Source organism: Puma concolor, chromosome A1 (assembly GCF_028749965.1).
Source record: "Puma concolor isolate L17-30 chromosome A1, mPumCon1.1.hap2, whole genome shotgun sequence".
Classification (NCBI taxonomy): Eukaryota; Metazoa; Chordata; class Mammalia; order Carnivora; family Felidae; genus Puma; species Puma concolor.
The window spans coordinates 83,561,891-83,584,752 of NC_141667.1; the positions used below are offsets into that span (position 1 = coordinate 83,561,891).

The 22,862-nt window shown below is 36.6% G+C and overlaps 1 protein-coding gene across 16 annotated transcripts in view; it reads left to right on the forward strand.

The window, feature by feature from the left end:
- MCTP1 (multiple C2 and transmembrane domain containing 1) overlaps positions 1 to 22,862 on the forward strand; it is a 542,541-nt gene that overhangs the window by 296,345 nt on the left and 223,334 nt on the right. For 8 of the 16 annotated variants that reach the window (XR_015254973.1, XM_086717807.1, XM_086717790.1 and 5 more), the window contains exons 3-6: positions 3,409 to 3,551; positions 12,177 to 12,256; positions 15,858 to 15,969; positions 21,150 to 21,197. Coding sequence is in view for 15 of the 16 variants with exons in the window: in XM_086717807.1 (XP_086573933.1) it covers positions 3,409 to 3,551; positions 12,177 to 12,256; positions 15,858 to 15,969; positions 21,150 to 21,197 (383 nt within the window). In the remaining variant the exon portion in view is untranslated. The remainder of the gene's footprint in view (positions 1 to 3,408; positions 3,552 to 12,176; positions 12,257 to 15,857; positions 15,970 to 21,149; positions 21,198 to 22,862) is intronic. The other 8 variants (XM_086717816.1, XM_086717822.1, XM_025924578.2 and 5 more) reach the window with 1 other exon arrangement.

The window sequence follows — 22,862 nt, forward strand, 5'->3', positions numbered from 1 at the left end:
TCCTGGCTTGCTCATTACATGACTGGGGGCAAGTCACACTGAATCTCAGATTGTTTCTCATCTTCAATATAGGTGGATAACGTCGTCTTTTATCAGTATCTCAGAGGATGCATTTAATAGTACTCTGTACACTGTAAATTGACTCAGTAGTCATTAATCTATACCTCCACATCTATTTAACAAATATTTATTGAGTGCCTCCTCTGCTCCAGACACTGTGCCATGTGCTGGGGAAGAGTCTTGGCCTTTATGGGGGTCATAGCCAGTGGAAAAATGCACACAATAAACAGTTAGACATATAAAGCAAACTATAAGTAACATTCATAATGATTAGTGCTGTTAAGCCAAGAGCAAATGCCAAGGAAAAATAATAACAAAAAATTAATTCAGATTGGGAGGTTGGGAAAGGTATCCCTGAGCAAGTTATATTTAAACTAAGACCAGGAGGAAAATACAATGCCAGCCAGGCAAAAGGGGAAGAGAATGGGAGGGAGGGACTTTTCAAGCACAGAGTCTTGCTAGAATATGCAAAGACTGGAAGCAGAAAATAACTTCCAATGACGGGATAGCTGGAACGTGGTGAAGGGCCCAAAATGGAGTTGGAGACATGGCAAGTCCTGTCTACCATGTTACAGATTTTGGATTTTATTGTAGGTGTAATTGAAAGCTGTTGAGATGTGTTAGGCAAAGAAGGGGGGAGATTAGATTTGTACTTTTAAAAGCTCCGCCTGTCATCTAGTGAACTAATGGAGGGGGACACAGAAGATGTGGGGAGCCCAATTAGGAGGCTATTATTATAGTAGTACAGCAAAGAAATCATGGTAGTAGCTTAACTAGATTGGAGGCAGAGAAGATAGATAAGGTGAGTTTGGGGATTAATCGGACTTGGTGGTGTCCTGGATGCAACGCATGGAGAAGAAGGAGGTATTGAGAACAATTTCCAGGTGTCTTGAATAAGCAGTTGTCAAATGATGAAGTCATTACATGATCCAACAAAGCCTGAGGGAGGAGCAGTTAGCAGGAGAGAGGATCAAGACTTAAGTGTTGGACATTGTTGATGATGGAATGTCTATTAGATATCCAAGTGGAGTCAACAAAAGTCAAGAGGAACAGAGGTCTACCACCCACACCATTAAGTCAGTGATTCATTCAGTTAGTCATCGGATGTTTATTGAGGACCAACAATATGTCTGATTCTGTACTAAGTGCTGGCGATTTAAAACAAAACAAAACAGTGATCCAAATGGCTCTGATATTATGGAGCTCCTTATATTTTAGCAGGTAGCATAGTTACATAGATGAATTTGAAATCATGAGGGCATGACTGAGAAATTTCATATAGGTACATAGATTTTAATATCCCTCCAAGTATGTGCTGCAAAACTCCCAATCCCCAGGGTCCTCAGCCCATAGTTGGGAACCACTGTGTTAAAAGTAGCAATTTTAAACTTTTTGGTTGCACTGACTCCCCTAAAGAATGCATTATAACAGGTTACCATATAATAGCCTGCATTTACATTTATAAATATTTTTAAATTTGTATCATTTTGATAAAATCAAACTGTCGAAATGGGAATTTCACAATGGGAAATTGGGATCATTATTTCATTATACCCAGGCCTAGGCATACAAAAAGCTGGACATTAAAGTTACTTCAGGAATGTGGAGAGTTTTGAGAAAACCCCCAAATGATTAATTAAGAAAAGCCAAATCCTACAAGTCAGTCCTTATTTTGAGCACAGATATTTATGTGTCATTGCAGTGAGGGGAGGTGTTGAGAGGGGATGCTGGTAGTAAGCTTAAGGATATCAGCGTACTTGTAATGTCTAACATCTATATCATGCTTCACAGTTTACTGAGCCCCGCTTATATTTTTCTTTAAATCATATAGACCAAAGTTATCAAGTGTAGCTTCAGTTTACACAAAACAGAAAGAATTAAACAAAATCTTATCATAACGGAGTCAGGCCTTGTATAAAGAACTATTTCCTGAGGATGAAGATTGTCACACTGGAATGATTTACTTGGGGATGTCTCTGATTCACCTTCTCTAGGAGGCACAGACTCACCTTCTCTAATAGCATAGACTCATTAGATCCATTGGCCTCATTCATCAGTCACAATGAGAAATGGTATGATATATATAGAAGCATGTCAAAGCCCTTCCCCCATCCCTGTGTAGTAGAAAAATCACAGGCATTAGAGTCAAACAAGCTTGGTTGGAATTTTAACTTCATCTCCTGTTAGCTGTGTATCCATGAGCAACTTACTTGACAGCTCTGATTTTCTTTTTTCTTTTTTTCTTTTTTTTTTTTTAACATTTATTTATTATTGAGAAACAGAGACAGAGCATGAGCATGAGAGTGGCAGAGAGAGGGGGAGGCACAGAATCTGAAGCAGTTCAAGCTCTGAGCTGTCAGCACAGAGCCCGATGCGGGGCTCAAACCCACAAACTGTGAGATCATGACCTGAGCTGAAGTCGGACACTTAACCACCTGGAGCCACCCGGGCACCCCTAGCTCTGATTTTCTTTATTATCATAGGGAGCTTGGGAGGTGTGCAGGGTTAATATGAAGTTGGCAGATGATTTAATAAGCAGTTGTCCCCTTCCCCCAATGCCTTACTCTAAGACCTCCAACCTTTCCTAGCATTCTAAAATTGAAAATTCTGAGCAAGAGAGAATGTGGGACCAAAGATGAATTTAAAGTCCAGTTTGTGACTCACCTTTCCTTAAGCCCATCACACTAGTATAAAGTTTGAGCAGCACATTTAAGTCTAAAACTAGTCAGTTAGGTCAAGATGCTGGATCATTTTTTTGTAGTTGACCAGATGATACCAAGAGAAATGTCAGATTCATCTCTGTCATTTATAATATGAATTAAATTGACATACGCAGCATGCAGTAGAGGTTTTTAAATATCAGGACAGGGTTACCATGTAAAGATCAGAAAAAAAATAATTACTATTATTATTATTACTTAGATTTAATAGTATTATATACTGTCCCTTTAAAATTTAAGGAGAGGGGCACCTGGGTGGCGCAGTCGGTTAAGCGTCCGACTTCAGCCAGGTCACGATCTCGCGGTCCAGGAGTTCGAGCCCGCGTCAGGCTCTGGGCTGATGGCTGGGAGCCTGGAGCCTGTTTCCAATTCTGTGTCTCCCTCTCTCTCTGCCCCTCCCCCATTCATGCTCTGTCTCTCTCTGTCCCAAAAATAAATAAAAACGTTGAAAAAAAAATTAAAAATTTAAGGAGAATTTTAGGAAAAAAACCTTAACCTTTATTTTCCCATGTGATAAGCTTTAGTTAACTTTTATTCCTTTAAATACTTCCTTATGTTTAAATGAGCTATTCTCTTGCTTCCAACGAAAGGCATGATTAACATGAATCAATCTGTATCTCTTTAACAGGGACAAGTGATCCATACGTGAAGTTTAAAATTGGAGGAAAAGAAGTTTTTAGAAGTAAAATAATACACAAGAACCTCAATCCCATATGGGAGGAGAAAGCTTGCATTCTTGTTGAGCATCTTAGGGAACCATTGTATATAAAGGTGAGCCAGTTATTTGTTTTTCCCTAATGCAATGACATAAAACTCGCTGTTTGATGGTTTTCTATAATGTATCCTTGTCTGATGAGATTTTTCACGAGAGATAAATTCTGCTGTGCACAACTCTAACCTGTTGATGGTGTGACAGAAACGAAATAGAGGGGAGGGGAAGCGTGGGAGCATTTTTCTTCAGGACAGTTCTATTGCCAGTCACGTAGGAGGATTATGGACTCCATCTTCTCCTGTTTGGCGAAGTTAAATGATTTAGCACACTCTGGGAATATATATAAACAAGTCTCCATAAAATCTAGCAAGAAAGAAAGCTTACACAGAACCTAGTCTTTTTGTCCAGGAATTATATCAGGGGATCTACCATTACTGGTTGCAAACAAAATGTTTTCCTTGAAAGATGAGAAGGATAAAGATATCCAAAAATGGAAAGAAAAAAAAAAAAAAGTGTTTCCTCTCACTTGATGTAGTTTTGTTTTTTTTGTTTTTTTTGTTTTTTTTTTCTTAAGAACTTAAGGAGATTCCTTGTTTTGTTTTTTAAATTTTTTTAAATGTTTATTTGTTTTGGAGAAAGAGAGAGACAGAGTGCAAGCAGGGGAGGGGCAGAGAGAGAGGGAGACACAGAATCTGAAGCAGATTCCAGGCTCTGAGCTATCAGCACAGAGCCCAATGCGGGGCTCAAACTCAGAAACCATGAGATCATGACCTGAGCTGGAGTCAGACGCTTAACTGACTGAGCCACCCAGGCGCCCCAGGAAATTTATTTTATTTTCCTACCTAACTTCTCTTTAATCCATGTCTCCAGATACTTTTTCTGTATCTAATTCATATTTGTAGACACTCTTTGTGGTTCCTGTGTTCTGACTATCCACTCAGTGACCAAACCTTTTTCTATTTTTACCATAATAACCACATTTTGCAACTGGCACTTGAGCCAAAAATCTCATATAATCACTCTTTGAGCAACCTCTAGGCATCCTCATTCCCATCAACTCTTCATTTATATTGCCTCCATTTGTTTCTCTTCTACACAGAAAGGGAAAAAAAAAAAGTAATGAGGCTTTTATTAAAATGAGAGCAGAACTGACTGGTCTGAAGGTAGTGAATTACCTCAGTTGAATGTTCACAGTCAGGTACAGATCCAACTCCTTATTCCACTCTTTCCCCTTCTCATTACTGCACTTGATTAGTCTTAAAATAACCATAGCAGAACAGTTTTTAAGATTGGCGAGAAGAGAATCTTCTAAGGACACAGTTGGTAGGGTTCTAGAAGTCATTATAGGAGAATAGATCCATATTTGCATAAGAAACAGTCTCAGAGCACCTGGGTGGCTCAGTGGGTAAAGTGACCCACTCTTGATTTCAGCTCAGGTCATGATCTCACAGTTCATGGGTTCCAGCCCCACACTGGGCTCCGTGCTGATAGTGGGGAGACTGCTTGGGATTCTCTCTCTCTCTCTCTCTCTCTCTCTCTGCCCCTTCAGTGCTCTCTCTCTCAAAATAAATAAATAAACTTCTAAAATTTTTAATTAAAAAAATAAAAGAAATAGTCTCGAGTGGACATTGGCTAAAGAAAATCAATTAAATAGAATTCATGAACTGTCTTTTAACATATGAGTGACAGCATAAGTATTATTAATGTGGCAATATTCATGGCCAACCTTCCTCTCACCAAAGGGAAGATCTTCAGAGTTGGAGATGCTTTTCATCCCTCCTCTCCACTTCTAGAGAGAAAGAAATATCTACGTGAGAAAAAAGGGAGTGCCTTTATAATAAAGAACTGAGATAGAAGTTGTAAAAGGAATTAAAAATACATATAAATGGTATGTAAAGGAAATTTTATTTCTAGGGAGGTTTGGAAGAGATGAGTTGGGGCAGCTGTGGCCATGGGGATGATGGACAGGAGAGGAAAGCGGGGGTTACTAAGGATTGAACTGAACCATTTGGATCTTGTTGGTTTGGGAGAGAATATGTCCACACATATACTTGTGCCATTGGAGACAGGGATACTACATACAGGCCCAAAGCCTTGGTTAACAACCACCGTATAAGCAAAAGCTAGGAGAGAGACCCCAAAGATTGTTTTTGTTTTTTTCTGTCTATTTGAAAACCACGTTGAGTTTTCAAAGTACGGCATCATGTAGCCACGACTTAACTTGTACCATACAGAAAAAGGTACATAATGAATTATAAAATATTTGTCACTTTTGTACATTTCTACCTAAGAAAAATGATTAAGTAGAAATTATACTGGTCTTTCGTGTACAAACATAAAATGACAATATTTTTATGTAATAGTTATGCTTCTAAATATGCTTTCATATTTTTCATTTGATTTTGTTCTCTATGAAATGCACAGGGCATCTTTTGAAAAAAGTCTCTAATTTTTTGCTTTCTTTTTTTCACTTTTTATGTTATCTGCTTTTTGCCTAACCTTGCATACACAGAGACCTAAATCAAATACACTGGTGGAAATATTTTAAGAAATTCATGAACATTGCTTTATTTTCATTGTCTCTACATAGCCATGTGTGATTGACTGACTTGATTTTGATATGATGCCCATATCCTATGTACTGGGAGATTAATCTTCCCTGAAAGATTTCTTAGGGACTAACTGATTCTGTACTGACAGGCAATATGAAAATGCATCCATGTACTAGATGGTTAGAAAATACTGTCTACAACCCTCCTGTCTGTAGTTAAAGGAAAAAGAAGCTTATATGTGCCCTGTAATCTGATTTCTATCAATGTAAAGGTTACCAAGGGAAACAAAATTCACTTCTGAGCCAAGATTGTAAAATCACATTAAAGTTGCAGTGCTTATACCATTTCTAGCAAAAACAGATTTTCCCCCCCAAAATCTTGGAACTGTCATTTAAAAAAAATTAGACACAAAATAAAAAATAACATACATTCCAATTGGTTAGAATTCCTATAGCTTTTAATTTTAATAAGACTATTCCTTCGGTTCCAAATGACTTTACAGTAAGGGCAGATAAAAACAAGTCTATAGGAATGGACTTGAAATATAAGGTCGTAGTAGAAGCTGGGGGTTTAAATGCAGTAGTTTTAACTGAGACAAGAGCCACTGGAGCCTGGTCGGTAGCCACAGGGATGCCTGCTCAGGCACACATCTTAGATAAGAGGGTAAATTCAGCATCCATTTCAGCTGAATTGAATTAAATTTTCAATTTTCATTTCACTGACACTATTATTCAAGTTACACAGTGAACACCCAGAGTTATAGTGGAAAAGAGAGAAGTAATATCAAGGGGAAATGGTTGTATAAATTGCTGCTTGTTTGGCCTAATCACAGGCTAAAACTCTGGGTATTAGATGGGAGTGCTTTTCTAACTAATAGAAAGGTTCTGATAATTAGGAAGGCAATTCTGTTTGGGATCAGATTACTGTGTCTAAGACTGTCATTTTACCAAAGTTGACATTTCCTTAAATAACTCATATATATCCAGGCTTAAGATTTAAAATTGATGGGATGCCTGGGAGGCTCAGTTGGTTAAGTGTCTGACTTCAGCTCAGGTATGATCTCACAGTTCGTGAGTTCAAGCCCCATGACTGGCTCTGTGTTGACAGCTCAGAGCCTGGAGCCTGCTTTGGATTCTCTCTCTCTCTCTCTCTCTCTCTCTCTCTCTGTGTCTCTCTCAAAAATAAACATTAAAAATTTTTTTAAAAGATTTAAAATTGAAACATTCTTCAGCATGGTTCAAGTTAAGCACTGTATTGCTATCTTATGCCAAATTATTTCTGAGTAGGTTTTAAGGGCCCTAAATGAATGTCATATACCAATGATAGTCAACCCTGGCTGTACATCAGAATTACCATGAAGCTTTTTTTTGTTTTTGGTGTGTGTGTGTGTGTGTGTGTGTGTGTGTGTGTGTGTGTGTGTGTGTGTTTAAGAATCCAGATGTTCAAGTGTCTTCCCTACAGACTTTGATTTAGGGCCTGTATGGTAGAGTCCAATTTTCTGTACTTTTGAAACACAATAGGTTATTCTGATGCACTGCTTGGGTAGGGAGCTATTTTTCTAGACTTATAAATGGAAACACCTGAGTAATTGGAAGAAAACGTTTCCAACCCTAAACCACACAGCATCCAAACCAAATTATTCCAAAGTTAGATGCTTATGTCATCTTAGATGTTTTGTGTGGTTCAAAAGTACTTCCTAAATGCATGAATCAAGAATCTCAACTATTTTAGCAACAACAACAAAAATCAATAGCAAAACAAAACAAGGAAACAAAAAAATGTGACTGTACTTGCTTTTGGTTTTTGGGCAAAGAACATAGGAGGTTACTGAGTCTTGGGAAGATAGAATCTCTGGTCACATTTTCACTATAATAATAACTACCATTTCTTGAGCACCATGCGAGGCACAAGGCCTACTTTATCTCATGTAATCCTCAAAATACCTGACAAATGACTTTCCTCATCCCCATTACATAGGTGAGTGAGACTTCGAGAGATGTAGGGTTTCCTATGTCCACCCAGTAATTATGCAACATAACTTGTATTTTCTACTAAAGATGACTAATTGCAATGGCCCCAGTTAGGTTTTCTTTTTTCTTTGCGTTACAATGTCAGTCCTACGATTTCGAGTTTAATTATTCTTGTATAGTGAAATGGTTATTTTGAAGCTGCCTGAGTATGAAAATGAGTCACGGACGTATTTTCTTCATAGAATCTTAGATCCTGGGTCACATTACGTGATCTGGGTCCTGTTCCATATCCTATTCCCATTATGCATCTTTATTCAAAGGCCACTCTCTCTGATTGTTCTCTGAAACATCTTATAAATAGCAGTCCCCATAACTCCCATACCCTGAGATATTTTTCCCCATGGCACTTATCACTACCTGTCATGCATTCATTTATTATCTGCAGCTCCCCTATATGTAAGCCCCAAGAAATCAGAAAATTTGTTCTGTTCACTGCTGTATTTCCAGTGCCTAGGACAATACTTGGCACATTGTAGATGCTAAACAAATATTTCTCATGTAACTGAATGAATAAATATATGAATCATTTGAACTGGCAATTGAAAACTCCACTGAAGTCGTAATTACCTTTGGGCATTCCAGTCATTTGAGCTAACAAATTCCCATTTGTGGGAGCTGAGCTTTCTGTTACTGATTTCCAAGAGCATTTTAGCTGGTGTACTCCCTGATGCAATTTTTCAGGGGAGGCAATTAAATCAAGATGCTAAATAAATTCATTTATTAGAATAAAACATTTTTTGTTCTCAACTCACGTGAGAATGAAGAGAGGTGTTATGGAAACCAAGCAAATTTTATCTAATGTTATCTAAGGTTTCCACCTCTCCCAGGAGATGTGTGAAGGCAAGCATCCCATCTAAACTGTTCACATGTGAATTCACAGTGCTTCCCTCACAGTGGGTACCCAACTCATATTTGCTAAATTTAAATGTGTTCTATTCTGAACAGAGTATCTTGCACAACTGAATCTGAATCCAACCTCTTCAAAGCCCCGAGTTTTGGGGGGAAGTGACATAAACTTTTTTAGCTTTGGATTCCTTATCTGAAAAATGGAAACAACAATACCCTGTTCACTGAGTTCTATACAACATAAATTTCAGAATCTCCATAATATGTTTAACAGATAACAGTGCCTAATGGGTAGTAAATATTGAATAAACATTAATCAGTGTTCCTGTGCTTGTTGTTATTGCAGTGGGAGTACCTTTTCTTTTTTTTTTTTTTTTAAGTTTGTTTATTTATTTATTGGAGGGGGCAGGGACAGAGAGAGAGGGAGAGAGAAAATCCCAAGCAGACTCCATGCTCAGCACATAGCCCAACATGGGGCTCAGTCTCACAACCCTCAGATCACTACCATGAGATCACAACCTGAGCTGATATCAAGAGTTGGACACTTAACTAACTGAGCCACCCAGGTGCCCCAACAGTGGGAGTATCTTTTCCTGTTTTATCTCTTCTCTATGTTCTGTATTTCTGAAACTTTCCCTAAAGCAATGCTCCTTCTGACAGGTAGTTTATAGAACTTGGAACCAAGTCGCAAAGCTAATAATTTCATTAATGAATGGATTCTAGTTGTTACATTCTTTCCCATGATTATGCATTTACTAATGAATAGGAGGAAACTAAAGTAAGCACCTAGCATTAGGACTGGAGGAAAGACTTTCACCGTGAGAGTTAAGAAAGTTCGAATGTTGAATCACCCATTTGGACTGTCTCCTCTAGCCAGTTCACTGGATTCACAGCTCTCCACTTCACATGTATGTGTGTACCCCAGATGTTGGTTGATTATCACTATAGTCCCTAAGAGTTTTAGCTTTAGGGTGATACAATTAGAAGAGATTGCGTAAGAGAAATTTGTTTAATTTTGAGTATAAATTTTATGTTGTAAAATACAGTATTTGTAGCCACTTGCAAACAGTGAGGTGTCCGTTGCCTGAGACGTGGCAGTGTACTCATGTGATATGCCACTGGGCACGTGACTAGATCTCAGAGGTGTAATTGATCAAGGAGAATATCTATTACAGGAGCACTGTGCTTTCTATAACAAATGTACTCCTGAAAGGTTGTATGTAAATCAAATGACTGTGAATTGAATAATTTAGAAGGCATTAGGGGAACTTATCACTTAAGTAAATCCCCTTATGACTTCAAACTTAAGAGTCCTTTTGTAATGCAAAGTATTTATATTTTTAAATATCAATTTTTTTACATATTAAGTTTTTTTAAATCAAAGGCTATTAATACTGGAGAAAAACCAAGGATGCAGGCTGCTGTACATATTGTTCCCTCTGCTTCAAGTTTTCTAACTACTGAGCCCAGTTGTGCTAAATTCTCTCAGCCTAATGGATTCTCACATCCTGGAGAGTTCCATGGCCTGGTTGATCTTTTCAAGAGCTGACTTACTTGTCCATGCTCATTTACTGCAATGTGCAATACAAAGATTTTCTGTTTGAAAAGATCCAGAAGCACAGCTCCAAACTTCATCTACTAGCATCTTTCTTCCATCTTAAAAGCTTTCCCTGATCTCTATTATTTTTTTTCAAACGCTGTTCTTTTCTTTACAATACTTATCAAAATTTGGAATTACATATTACCTGTGCACTTCCTTGTTTAACATCTGTCTCCTTTACTAAACTGTAAGCAATGATGATGTCAGCTTTGCTCACCCCTGTTTATGCCTAGCATATTGTCTGGTACATAATAAATACTTAATCAATATTGACTGAGGACAGAATGAGTAGGAAAACTAATGAATGGATGGAAGTTAGCCAACTCCCATTTTCTTGGAGTCTTTCAGAAATGGCCCTAATTGATCTAGCTCTGAGCTGTCTCTTCAGCCTTCTTCTTTCCACTCTCCATATTTCTCACTCTGCTTCAACCACACTGACTTCTTGATGACCATTGCGTGTGTTGGTCATTTGCTGTTTCTTCTGCCTAGGAATGATCTTCCCAAACCGGCATAATCCTTCTCATCATTCTGGTCTCTACATGACACACTTCCTGCACGAGGCCTTCCTGGACTCCCTATCTAAAATAGCAGCTTCCAACACACCCCCTTAGACTTTTGTGTCCACAGTGCTCATCACTGAGGTGTATTTATCTATTTGGGTTTGTATACACTGTCTCAGCTCTTAAATGCAGGGTCCAAGAGATCAGGGACAATACTTTTTTATTTATCATAGTATGAATAAGAACCATAAAAGGCACAAAGAAGATACTGGATAAATAAATAGAAACACATTCTTTTTTCCTTTCTGATTGTTGTTGGTAGTTACATTAAAATTATTTCCTAGTCTTCCTTTTGATGATAAAAACTAAATTTGACTTAACCTTAATATGACTTTACAAAACTTTTTAATAACAACACTTCAATTTTAACTTATTTGTATATTTCAAAAGACATTGTTCTATAATATCACAGAATTTATCTTCAGTGCCTGAAAAACACGAAGGAATTAGAATCATGTACTCATCACCAAGAGCCCACTATGGAAGACATATTTGTTGAATTTCATACTCACTTATTTTTCCTTCCAGTAATGCTAATATCCCTTCTATAATATGGGGGAAATATTCTAAGCCTGGATTCCTCCGATTTTTGATGATTTACTATATTTTACTTGACTTTGTTATTCATCTTCCTTAAAGTTCTATTTGATATAAATAACAATTTTAAGTAAAAAATGCAATTTCCTTTGAATATTTTGTGAGACCCTAACATTTCAAACAAAGAAAAATTTTTTGAAGTTTATTTATTTATTTTGAGAGAGACTGAGCACTAGCTGGGTAGGGGCAGAGAGAGAGAGAGAGAGAGAGTGAGAGCGAGAGAAAGGGAATCCAAAGCAAGTTCTATAGAGTCAGTGCAAAGCCTAATGTGGAGCTCAAACTCACAAAACCATAAGATTGCGGCCTGAACTGAAATCGAGTCAGACGCTTAATCAACTGAGCCACCAAGGTGCTCCTCAAACAAAGAAATTTGTAAAAATATTAGGAAGTTTTACTGTTTTTGATGACACAGACAACCAATATTTTATAGTCAAGGTATTTTCATTTAAAGCTATATTGTAATTATTTCTAATAATGCTTTGTCTCTTTGGCTTCTCAGGTATTTGACTATGATTTTGGACTACAGGATGACTTTATGGGCTCAGCCTTTCTGGATCTCACACAACTGGAGTTAAACAGGTAACTTTTGAGCCACTGTTATATCACTGCCTCTTGTTGTGAAGCTGGGCCTGTATAAATAGAGTGATAGCCGATCTGGGTTCTAGACACTGTTCTCTCATTTATTGTTGTGAACTGTCATGCTAGCCAGCCTTTTTCAAGTACATCTTCTTTATCTACCCAGTGGAAATAATAGCATCTTCCTTGATTGTCTTATTCAACAACAGTTATTTGGAAGAAAAAGTCTAGGACACCTGATCTGTCCCCCAGCACTGTACTAAGCACCAGCAATCTAGAGATAAAAGACAAATTCCTTACTTCCATGTTGCTGATATGGTTGTAGTGGGACATAAAGTAGATTATGCATGTAAATAGAAATGACTAGTTTAAGAATCAGGCTACCATACAGGAAATAAAACATGTATGTACTTTATCTCAAAAACAGCTACTTTCTTATCACCTGAGCCCAAAGACAGTCTAATTTTGCGATCACTGGTGATCCTAGGTTACCAAGGAGTGCCTCAAACATGAAGAAAGATTAGTTGTATTTCCTCAGTCACATTAGTTTACCATTGCTTGACTAGTTGTAAAGCTATAGAATTATTACTAGTATTAGTCATACCTGGCACCTAATTATGGGCTTATATTTTTTTAAAATGCACTTCAACTGGAAGCTAAGAATTGATTAATACTACAGAAGGAAAAAAATATGTTTTAAAAGGGTCAAGCAGTACTGGGATAGGTTGCAAAGGAAGCTGTGAGATCTTCTTTGATGGTTTTAAGGTGTTTTATGTGATTATGTACGTGATGTGGCAGGAGCAGTGGAAAACAGGGGAGCAGAGAAATGGGCCAGATCGCTACTTTATATTTTAAATGCAAATTAAACAGAAATAGTAGAACCCCCGTATGTATCATAGTCAGCTAAGCTTGAGCACACTGGCAGCTTGTTGGTCTTCCAAAAGCCATTTTTGCCATGGACTGGACCAAAGAGCAGACATTTCTGGACTTCCTACACGTCCTCTATTCCAGTCAAGAGCTTAGCGCAGGCTGACCTAATGATAGAATGTGGGTGATTGCCGGCCTCCCACTCACCACAGTGGAAGGAAGTTTCCTACATAGTGTTGTTGTTGTTGTTGTTGTTGTTGTTAAGTTTATTTATTTATTTTGAGAGAGAGAGCCCACACGCAAGAGTGAGTGGGGGAGGGGCAGAGAGAGGTAGGGAGAGAGAATCCTAAGCAGGCTCCATGCTGTCAACACAGAGCCTGTGACAGGGACTCTATCTTACAAACTGACATCATGACCTGAGCGGAAATCAAGAGGCAGATACTTAACGAAGCTCCCCAGGCGCCCCATCCAACATAGTGTGTTTTATGTCATCCGTTACCATGAAGACTGAGCTCCAGCTCAATGGGCTGTGGTGTTCTATAAAGGCCACAACTATTTTCTGTATAGATTTCTGCTAAAGGATATGCAAACCGCTGTATTTAATCACAGAGCATAAATCTCTCTTTTTCCCTATTAAAGATAAATCATTGATGAAAAATAACCTTAAATGGAAAAATATGGGATGATTAAGAAAATAAAAAGACATTTATCCAAGCATTTGGTGTTTATTTTGCCACTTTACTTATTTTATGTATTTAATCATTCCTTCCTCCCAAAACTATGTAATCACTAAATTACTACTTTTTAAAACCACATGATGGTGTATGCCATTACATTCTGTGTATAAATCAATAGTCCCTAGGTGTAGATAAATGGATAATAATATTAGCCATATAAATACTTATGCTATTCTGTAATGCATTAAAGTTTTACTTTGAGACAAAATCATCATCATCATCATCATCAAGCAATTGAAAATGTTCTTAAATCTTTATCATGTAATCATTATAAAAATATAATAAGTTTTCTTTTAATTTTATATGTACTCATTATAGGAAAATGAACCAAATCAAATTGTAACTCCATATAAAAAAATGTATCTATGTATAGTATTTACATACATTCTATAATGCTTAACATGAATTTGTTAAAATGAAAGGAACAAGTTGTTGCTGTCAAACCACGGTGATTAGTTGTAACTATTGGAGCCATTTGTATCACGACTGTTATAACATGTATATTATCAGTCTGACTAATTTTTCATGTTTCAGTTAAAACCTCTGACACTGGGGAGCACCTGGATGGCTCAGCCAGTTAAGAATTTGACTCGTGATCTCAGGGTTGTGAGTTTAAGCCCCGTGTTGAACTCCAGGCTGGGCATGAAGCCTACTTAAAAACAAACAAAGAAACAAAAAAACCTCTGGCATTGGAAAACAGTTCATCTTTTTCATAACATTATTCCGTGACTTTAAGCATCATGTAAAAGTTTCCTAGTATTATAATACCTTAGCCTTAAAATGTATCTTTGGTTCAGGCGCCTGGGTGGTTCAGTTGGTTAGGTGACTGACTTGAGCTCACGTCATGACCTCACAGTGAGTTTGAGACCCAAGTCGGGCTATGTGCTGACAGCTCAGAGCCTGGAGCCTGCTTCAGATTCTGTGTCTCCCCTCTCTCTACCCCGCTCCCTGCTCACTGTCTGTCTCTCTGTCTCTCAATAATAAATAAATGTTTAAAAAAAAACTTTTTTTTAAAGTATCTTTTGTTCTCAATCCTGGTTGTATGGGAAAATCACTTAGAGAGCTTCATAAACAATATAAATTTCCAGACCCAACCTTGATCTATAGAACCAGGGTCATCATGGGTAGAATTCAGGAATATATACTTTTTTAAAGCTTCCCAGTGGATTCTTATATGCAGCCAGGATTGAAAATTCTTATTTGGACCAGCTTTCCCCGCCAAGCCCTCTCCCCAGTACTAGATTCCAACTGTAGCATTTACTAATTATTAAGCTCCCTAAAGATAATGATGTTATCACTGATCTTAACCTCTGGTTTTTACCCAAGATTTAGCACAGTGTGTGGTATTTCATATGTGTTTAATATATGTTTTGTGAATGAAATGAATAAGTGACTGAGCAAGTAAGGGAACGTTCCTAATTTGCCAACATTTAAAGATTCAGGTTTTGTGTCAAATATTCCACAGTCCCTTAGGTTTATTGGGGGTGGAGGGGCATGAACTCCTATTTGTTCGACAAAATGAACCAAATCAAATTATATATCAAACATATATGTATATATGTAGTATATGCATATACACTGTAATGCTTAACATGCATTTGTTAAAATTGAAATATATGTTTAATTGAGATATGGAAATAAGATATTACCTACACATTGTCAGTTCAATGTGTGGTTGGCATTATTTTCTAAAATTATTTTGGGTAATACTGAGTAATTCATAATCTCTTCTTCAGACATACTTAATTCTAAAGCCTTCTAAGTATTCACCAACTTGACCAAGTAGTGGTTTCCTTGTGTTTCTGAATCTAAAAATTGTTTAGGCATAAGTTTAAACAGCCAAAAAAATATAGTAGCATTATTTTAAACAATGGACTCTGTTAAAAATAAAAGAAAACAAAATTTATTTTCTTCTTAAAAATAATAAATTGTCAATATAAAATATATTTTTGGCTTATATATTTAATGATGGTTTACAATCTTAATATTGTATATCATAGGCCCACAGATGTGACCCTAACACTGAAAGATCCTCATTATCCTGACCACTACCTTGGAATCATTTTGCTGTCCATCATCCTTACCCCTAAAGAAGGAGAACACAGGGATGTGGTAAGTTCCCCCACAGCCTAGGAGGAGTGCTTTCTTGTTATCACTTGGTGGAATGTCATGAGCCTTCTTTGAATCCAGAGGTGATAATAAAAAGAAGCAGCATATGAAAATCTAGCCTGTTCTTTGTTTCTGTAAGTATCCTGGGTATCGCTAGTCCCTGTGTATTATATCTTTTGAATTCAAATTTCCTGTTCTGTGCTCCAGATCAGAACCTCTTGTGGTAAATAAGGGACACGTTTGCATCTTTTATTATAATTTCATTTCCCAATTTCAGACATGTTATATTGTAGACAAATGGTAGTATTCATTCAGGGAATACATTTGCTACTGAACTGAGTATTTGGAATTCCGTACCGAGGTGTCCAGACCCTGATGTTTTGACTGTATTGTCATGCGTACCATCACAAAGAAAATGAGGTGAAATTATAATAGAGTTTCTGCTTTCTGGTATTTGTTTGCTGAATGATAAGTGAATACTCTTCATCTTCTTGATGGGTTTCCATATAGCTGTTACCCATTTTCCAGCACTGGCTGTCTGTACTTCCTTGCACACCATGCTGCAGTGAGAAACTTACAAGGGAGACAGAGGAGCCAATTACTCCAGCATGTTGAAGTGATATTAAAAAATATCAGGTGTGACCTGCATCAGTATGCTGGCCAATGCACTTTCTGCCACAGTTTACCGGAGAGTCTTCATTCGACTCAATGTGCTTTCATGTACCGGGAGCTGCTCTCACAAGTTTTGATTATAACACATTTTAGGAGTAGACATAACTATTTGGGCAAGTTCACATACCCTCCTTTAGCAATGTATGTATTGCTGTCTTCAAATAATGCATGGTTAAAGTTGGTTTATGTTGTCTGCTGGAAAGGTATTCTTGACATTTTTTCAGGAGACTATAGATTAAAATAGTGAATCCCAACTTCAAATTTGGAAGTGTTTTAAACTCATTGGAAAACTCACCCTTTTCAACAAGTATTTTGCTCTACCCTTTTAAAAAATTAAACAGTGAGCACACATTTTCATACGCTGTGTTTGCTAAGTATGATTTAAGTATCCATACTTAATTCAGTGAGAAGTACATTTCTCTTTCCAACAAGGACTACCAGATACCTACTGTGAGAAGTTAACACAGTAAAAAAAAAAAAAGTGTGTAAGTGTGCATATGCACAGGCCCATGTGTGCAAAAGGAAGGGTAGGTGAGGACTTTTTTTTTTTTTTAACAGAGAATATTTAGAAATAGAAACCCATCATTGTAGAAATCGCCAATTCAGAATACCTTATTTCACCTAGTGGAAGCCAAGCAGTATATCCTAGCTGGCTAATCCATACACAGGAATAAATTGTAAGTATTTATTTATTGCTTTATTCAAATAATGCTAGTACTGACCAAACCTACTATAAGCCAGGTCCTATGCTAAACCCATAGGATACTATAGAACTTATATCCAGTGGAGAACTCAGGGATCAAATCATTAGTGAAGGTAATTTAAAATGACAACTGTACTGAGTGCCATGAACGAGAGGCACATGTTGCTGTTAAGAGGGAATGTAGTAGAATTTGTTCTAGTTAAGGTAGCAGGAATTCTCTAAGGAAGCCAAATGAGACCTGAGGTCTGAAGTGTGAATAGGAGTTAATAAAGCAAAAACCAGGAAGAGGGAAGATATTTCAAGCAGAGGAAACAGCACATGCAAAGGCCCTATGCTGCACTCCAGTAATTGAAAAAGTACTGGAGCTCAGAAAAGATGTACACAGAGGAGAGTGTGGGAGATCATGGTGCATGACGACAGCGGACAGGAGATGCCCAGACCATGTAAGGACTGTTGGCCATGTTAAGGTTTGTGGTGATTCTCCAAGAGTCTATGAATAGGAAGTGGCATAATCATATTTGCTTTTTGAAAATAGCTGTGTGGCTGCATTGTGGAAAACAGGTGGAAGAATGAGAACGGATACTTGGAGACCAAATAGGACTAATTATTTCATAAATCCTGGGGGAAGATGATGGAGGTTTGGATTAGCATTATCAGAGATAGAGATGGAAAGAAATCAGCAAGTTTACTGGTGAGAGGTAAAATCAACAAAATTTAGTGATAGAATATTCTTGTTTGGGGTTCTTTGTTATTTTAATGAGGAGCAGCGCTTCATAAATGAAAATACCTAAGTGCCTGAGGTCATATATATCCCAAATTATTCGACTGGCAATATTATTGGAAGTTAGAATGATATGGTGGCTGGTTTAGTTATTTGGGTGATTTGATGATGGAGTGTCTGCTGAATTTTTGCATAAAAGGAATATTTATGAAGTGCTCTAACATCAAACTGACGGTTTGAGAGATCAAGCTAGTACCAAGAGACCTTATGGTGAAGCTGCTGAATTGCTCTAAACTGCACAGAAATGAGTGTCAGCACAGGCAAAATGGTCCCAACATTATTTTTTCTTTAACATTTCTTGTAAAAATCTTCCAGTCTCCGTAGCTGCTCAAATTTATTATTTCAGTTCAATGTCCATTTAGACAAATATCATTTAAAGGTATTACAGTGCCTGATTATTGATCATCAGTGATTTATCACACATGAATGGGAAGAGAACAGGTGGGTTACATGAAGCAGTTGCTCGTCAAAAATATGGTATGATTCATCTTTTCTTCCTTTTCCATTTTCCTCATTGTACCTTTCCAGCCCCATTCACCCTTAACACAAAGAGCCTTTCCTGAAATCTTTGTGCCATTTTCTTGATTCAAATCCCTGCCTTTTGCTACTCCAGCTCTTTGAAAGAAATCCTTTACTGCCAAGTATTGTTCATGCACTGCCTTACTTCAGAGTTCCAAATAGCACTGAATTCATTCTGCTGTGGCCAGTGAAAAATGATGTCTTCTCCCCTCCCATACTAACATTGACTTTCACCTGAGAATCAAGTAGCTTAGCTAGGGCTCAGTGCCTCAGGAAAGCACAACCTGTTGCAGCCTGTATCAGAGCCAGCTTCTGGCTGGTGACCACACTGACCTCAGTCATACCTGAGGAATGGAGACAAGGGTGTCATTATCCAGGTGTCAGGTTGACTGCACTTGCTCTTCCTTGTGGGTGTGATTAACAGCTGGGAGCATGGGCGTGGTTGCAGAGAAGCCAGGGTAATTCTGGTGGCATCCCCAGTATCCTGGCTAGTCTGATGTCCTAGATTTGAATCAGGGTTTCTAAGCATGTGCTTACAGGATGAAAATTTCTAACAAAGACATAAATTTGCTTCTGTTTGCTTGCTTGTTTTGGTCTATATAACAATTGTATAGCTATTTTATTAAGATCTCTAAGACTGTTAAACAACACTAATATGAGATTTTGAAACTCTGAACAAGGACCGTTTGTTGGCTGGGCAGGGTTCAAAAAACATTTATTGACTCTATAAGCATTGTGCCAGGTTCTATAATGTCTTCTTTATCCTTCTTCTAAGTGTTCAGTGACATGTGTTTATTTCTCTAATTAAATGGAAACTCCTGATGAGGGACTTTAAAGCTCTCCAATGAGCACCATATGTTCTGTCACTGGTAACCTCTGCCCCAGCCATACAAACTCTGGCAGATCTCACCTTCTCTCGAGTCCAGGCTTTCTTCACTGTCATTTGCCCTACCTAAATTACTTCCCATCAACTCCATTCTCTATCCTGTCACTTCTGGTTAAAAAAAAAAAGTATATATAAATTATTGCTTCTGATGATCTTTTTTTTTGACGACTGCATTCAAAACCTAGTCCAGCTTTCTGTACCTAGTGGCTGTTCAATGAGTTGCAGATGAAATTCTATGAGGATTTGAAGGGATACTTCAAAGGTCCAGGGAAAGGTATTTTAAGATTTTTTTTTCTTACTTCAGTATTTAAATCCCTGAGATTGTCACAAACAGTATTAAATAATTATTTAATTTCCTTTTGCATTCTTAAAATTAGTACATTAATGATAATCTGCTTAAAATCAGTCTGTGTTGCTCTACGAAGATATTAATAATGCATTAGAAGCACGTCACTGTATTTTTCTTTTTGTCACATGTCTAGTATTACTCCAATATATTTTCCTGGAATATAATTGAAGTTTTTTAGTTAAAAACAACCATGGATCCAATGTATCTTCAACTTGAATTTTTGTATGCTTGAAATATATATTATATTGCTTCAGTGAAAGTGCTATTGTGAAATTTACAAATCATCCAGGAACAAATCTTATTTAGAAAAATTCAAACTCAAAATATAGCATACCAGAAATCACTTACTAAATGCCTCACAATTCCATATAATATCTAGCATAATATATAGGGAAGGAATAGAGGATGATTTTTGCATTGATCCTCACACAGCAAAATTTTAAGAGTTCTGTTCTCTTTGATTATTAGCACAGAAATCATCTATTTTAAGCTTTTGGGATTTAAGATTTTAGTCTAAGAATTCCATATTTATTCTTATGCCTATATTTATAAAACTTTGCTAAATATTTTATATGTGTTAAAATAGAGAATGGAAGACAGTTTTCAAGAGCCATTAACAAATAAGGTCTAACAATCAAATAGGAAGTAGAACATTAATGTTAAGAAAATGCTATCAAAAGTAGGAATAAATTAAGTGTAAATACAGAGTACTTAGCATCAAAAAGTGCCAAAGTTTCTAAATCAGTTATCTTGCAAGTTTTTTATACACTGTTAATACTGACACTACATTCCATGAATAATGCAGTTGGGATGATTTCTCCTTGTGTGGATTGCCAGTTCTGGAAATCAGTAAAACTGAAGAATGAGTTGAAAATCCTACCAGCCTACTGAATCTACTAAAGCCTCTAAAACATGCAGTGTCTAATTACAGCAATTTGAGGAGTATAGTATGAGTAATAGCAAAAGTATTTCAAAATTGCTTATATTAAAATCTTGTCCATTGAGTTCATCATTGAGTCTTTTAAAAAAATATCAGATGTGAACAGATTTATATACATTTTTTTTTAAGTTTCCAGCATTGTGTGTATGAGAAACCAAAATCTTCGTGGGGGGCAGGGGCATGCTGATGAATTGCATGATACAACTGTCATTTCTGTTTCGAATGCATGTCTTGTTTTTGAGCCTACGAAAGTCTGTAGTGCATACATGTGTGTCCTGTATATGGTATTTTGGTCTGATAGTGTGTTTGAGTTCTTTCTGGCTCTTTTTCTAGCAGAGTTCAATCCACAGCTTTCTTCATTGGAGAATTTGTGAAATAAAAGTGAGTTAATTTGTGTTACACACTCCTAGACCTACAAATTGCTTGGCTAAAGCTAAAAAATAGAAGAGTATAAGAAACATATGAATTGACTCTTTGGAAATTAAAATTTTTTTTTCATGATGGTTTATTTTGCTAATTTTTCTGAATTATTTTCATAGCTAACATTTTTTTAAAAACACTTATAAAAAATTTAATGTTTTATAAGATATATACACTATATTGTCTAGCTATTCTGTGATTATTTTTTTATATCTATGGTAACCATGTAATTGCCTGAAAAATATCACTACAACAAAAAATAAAAGCAAAAAATGGATTGAGATTGTAGAATCTCATAAAAACATAATCAGTTCTGCAGCTCTATCACAGGCCATATTTTTATGTTACTTAATTCTTTCACTGGCTTCAAAGAAAGTTGAGATGTTAATGAAGAATTTTGATGATTCTATAATAATATTAGATAATGATGCATTCAAAAACAAAATTCATATGTTTCTCAGCTTAAGATCATAGAGCAAAAAATAAATCTTATTTTTCTATAATTTGCTTTATCTCCTATCTTTAACATTCCCCAATCTTTCTTCTCTAACATGTCTCATAGTTTAATAGTATGTTTGTTAAATTCACTTTTTTAAAACTTTTCCCCTGTTTTCAGCTTTATTGAATCTAGCTTAACCCAAATATCTAAAAAGAAAAAGAAACTTAGGAGTAGGATGCTTAAACACATTATTTATCCAGTTGGCTTGGCTCAAGAAGCAGAAATTTTGTTCTAAAATCCAGGGACCATTTTATTTCACCATACACCAAAATAAACTCAAAATGGATTAAAATCTAAATATGAGACCTGAAACCATAAAAATCCTTGAAGAGGGCATAGGCAGTAATGGCTCTGATGTCCGCCGTAGCAACATTTTTCTAGATATGTCTCCCAAGCCAAGGGAAATAAAAGCAAAAATAAGCCATTGGATCTACATCAAAATAAAAAGTTTCTGCACAGCAAAGGAAACAATAAAACTAAAGACAGTCTATGGAATGAGAGAAGATATTTGAAAATGACATATCCTATAAAGGGCTAGTATCCAAAATATGTAAAGAACTCAACACCCAAAAAGGAAATAATCCAATTAAAAAATGGGCAGGAGACATGAACAGACATTTCTCCAAAGAAGACATACAAATGGCCAACAGACACATGGAAAGATGCTCAACATCACTCATCATCAGGAAAATACAAATCAAAACTATAATGAGATATCACCTCACACCTGTAAGAATGGCTAAAATCAAAAACACAAGAAACAAGCATTGGTGAGCATATGCAGAAAAAGGAAGCCTCTTGCACTGTTGGGAACACAGTGCAGCCACTGTGGAAAACAGTTTTGAGGTTCCTGAAAAAGTTAAAAATAGAACTACCCTATGATCCAGTAATGATGTTGCTGGATATTTACCCAAAAAATACAAAAGCACTAATTCAAAGGGATACGTGAACCCCTTGTTTATAGCAGCCTTATTTACAATAGCCAAATTATGGAAGCAGCCCAAGTGTCCATTGACTGATGAATGGATAAAGAAGATGTTGTATATATATATATATATATATATATATATATATATATATATATGCACAATGGAATATTACTCAGCCATAAAAAAGAATGAAATCTT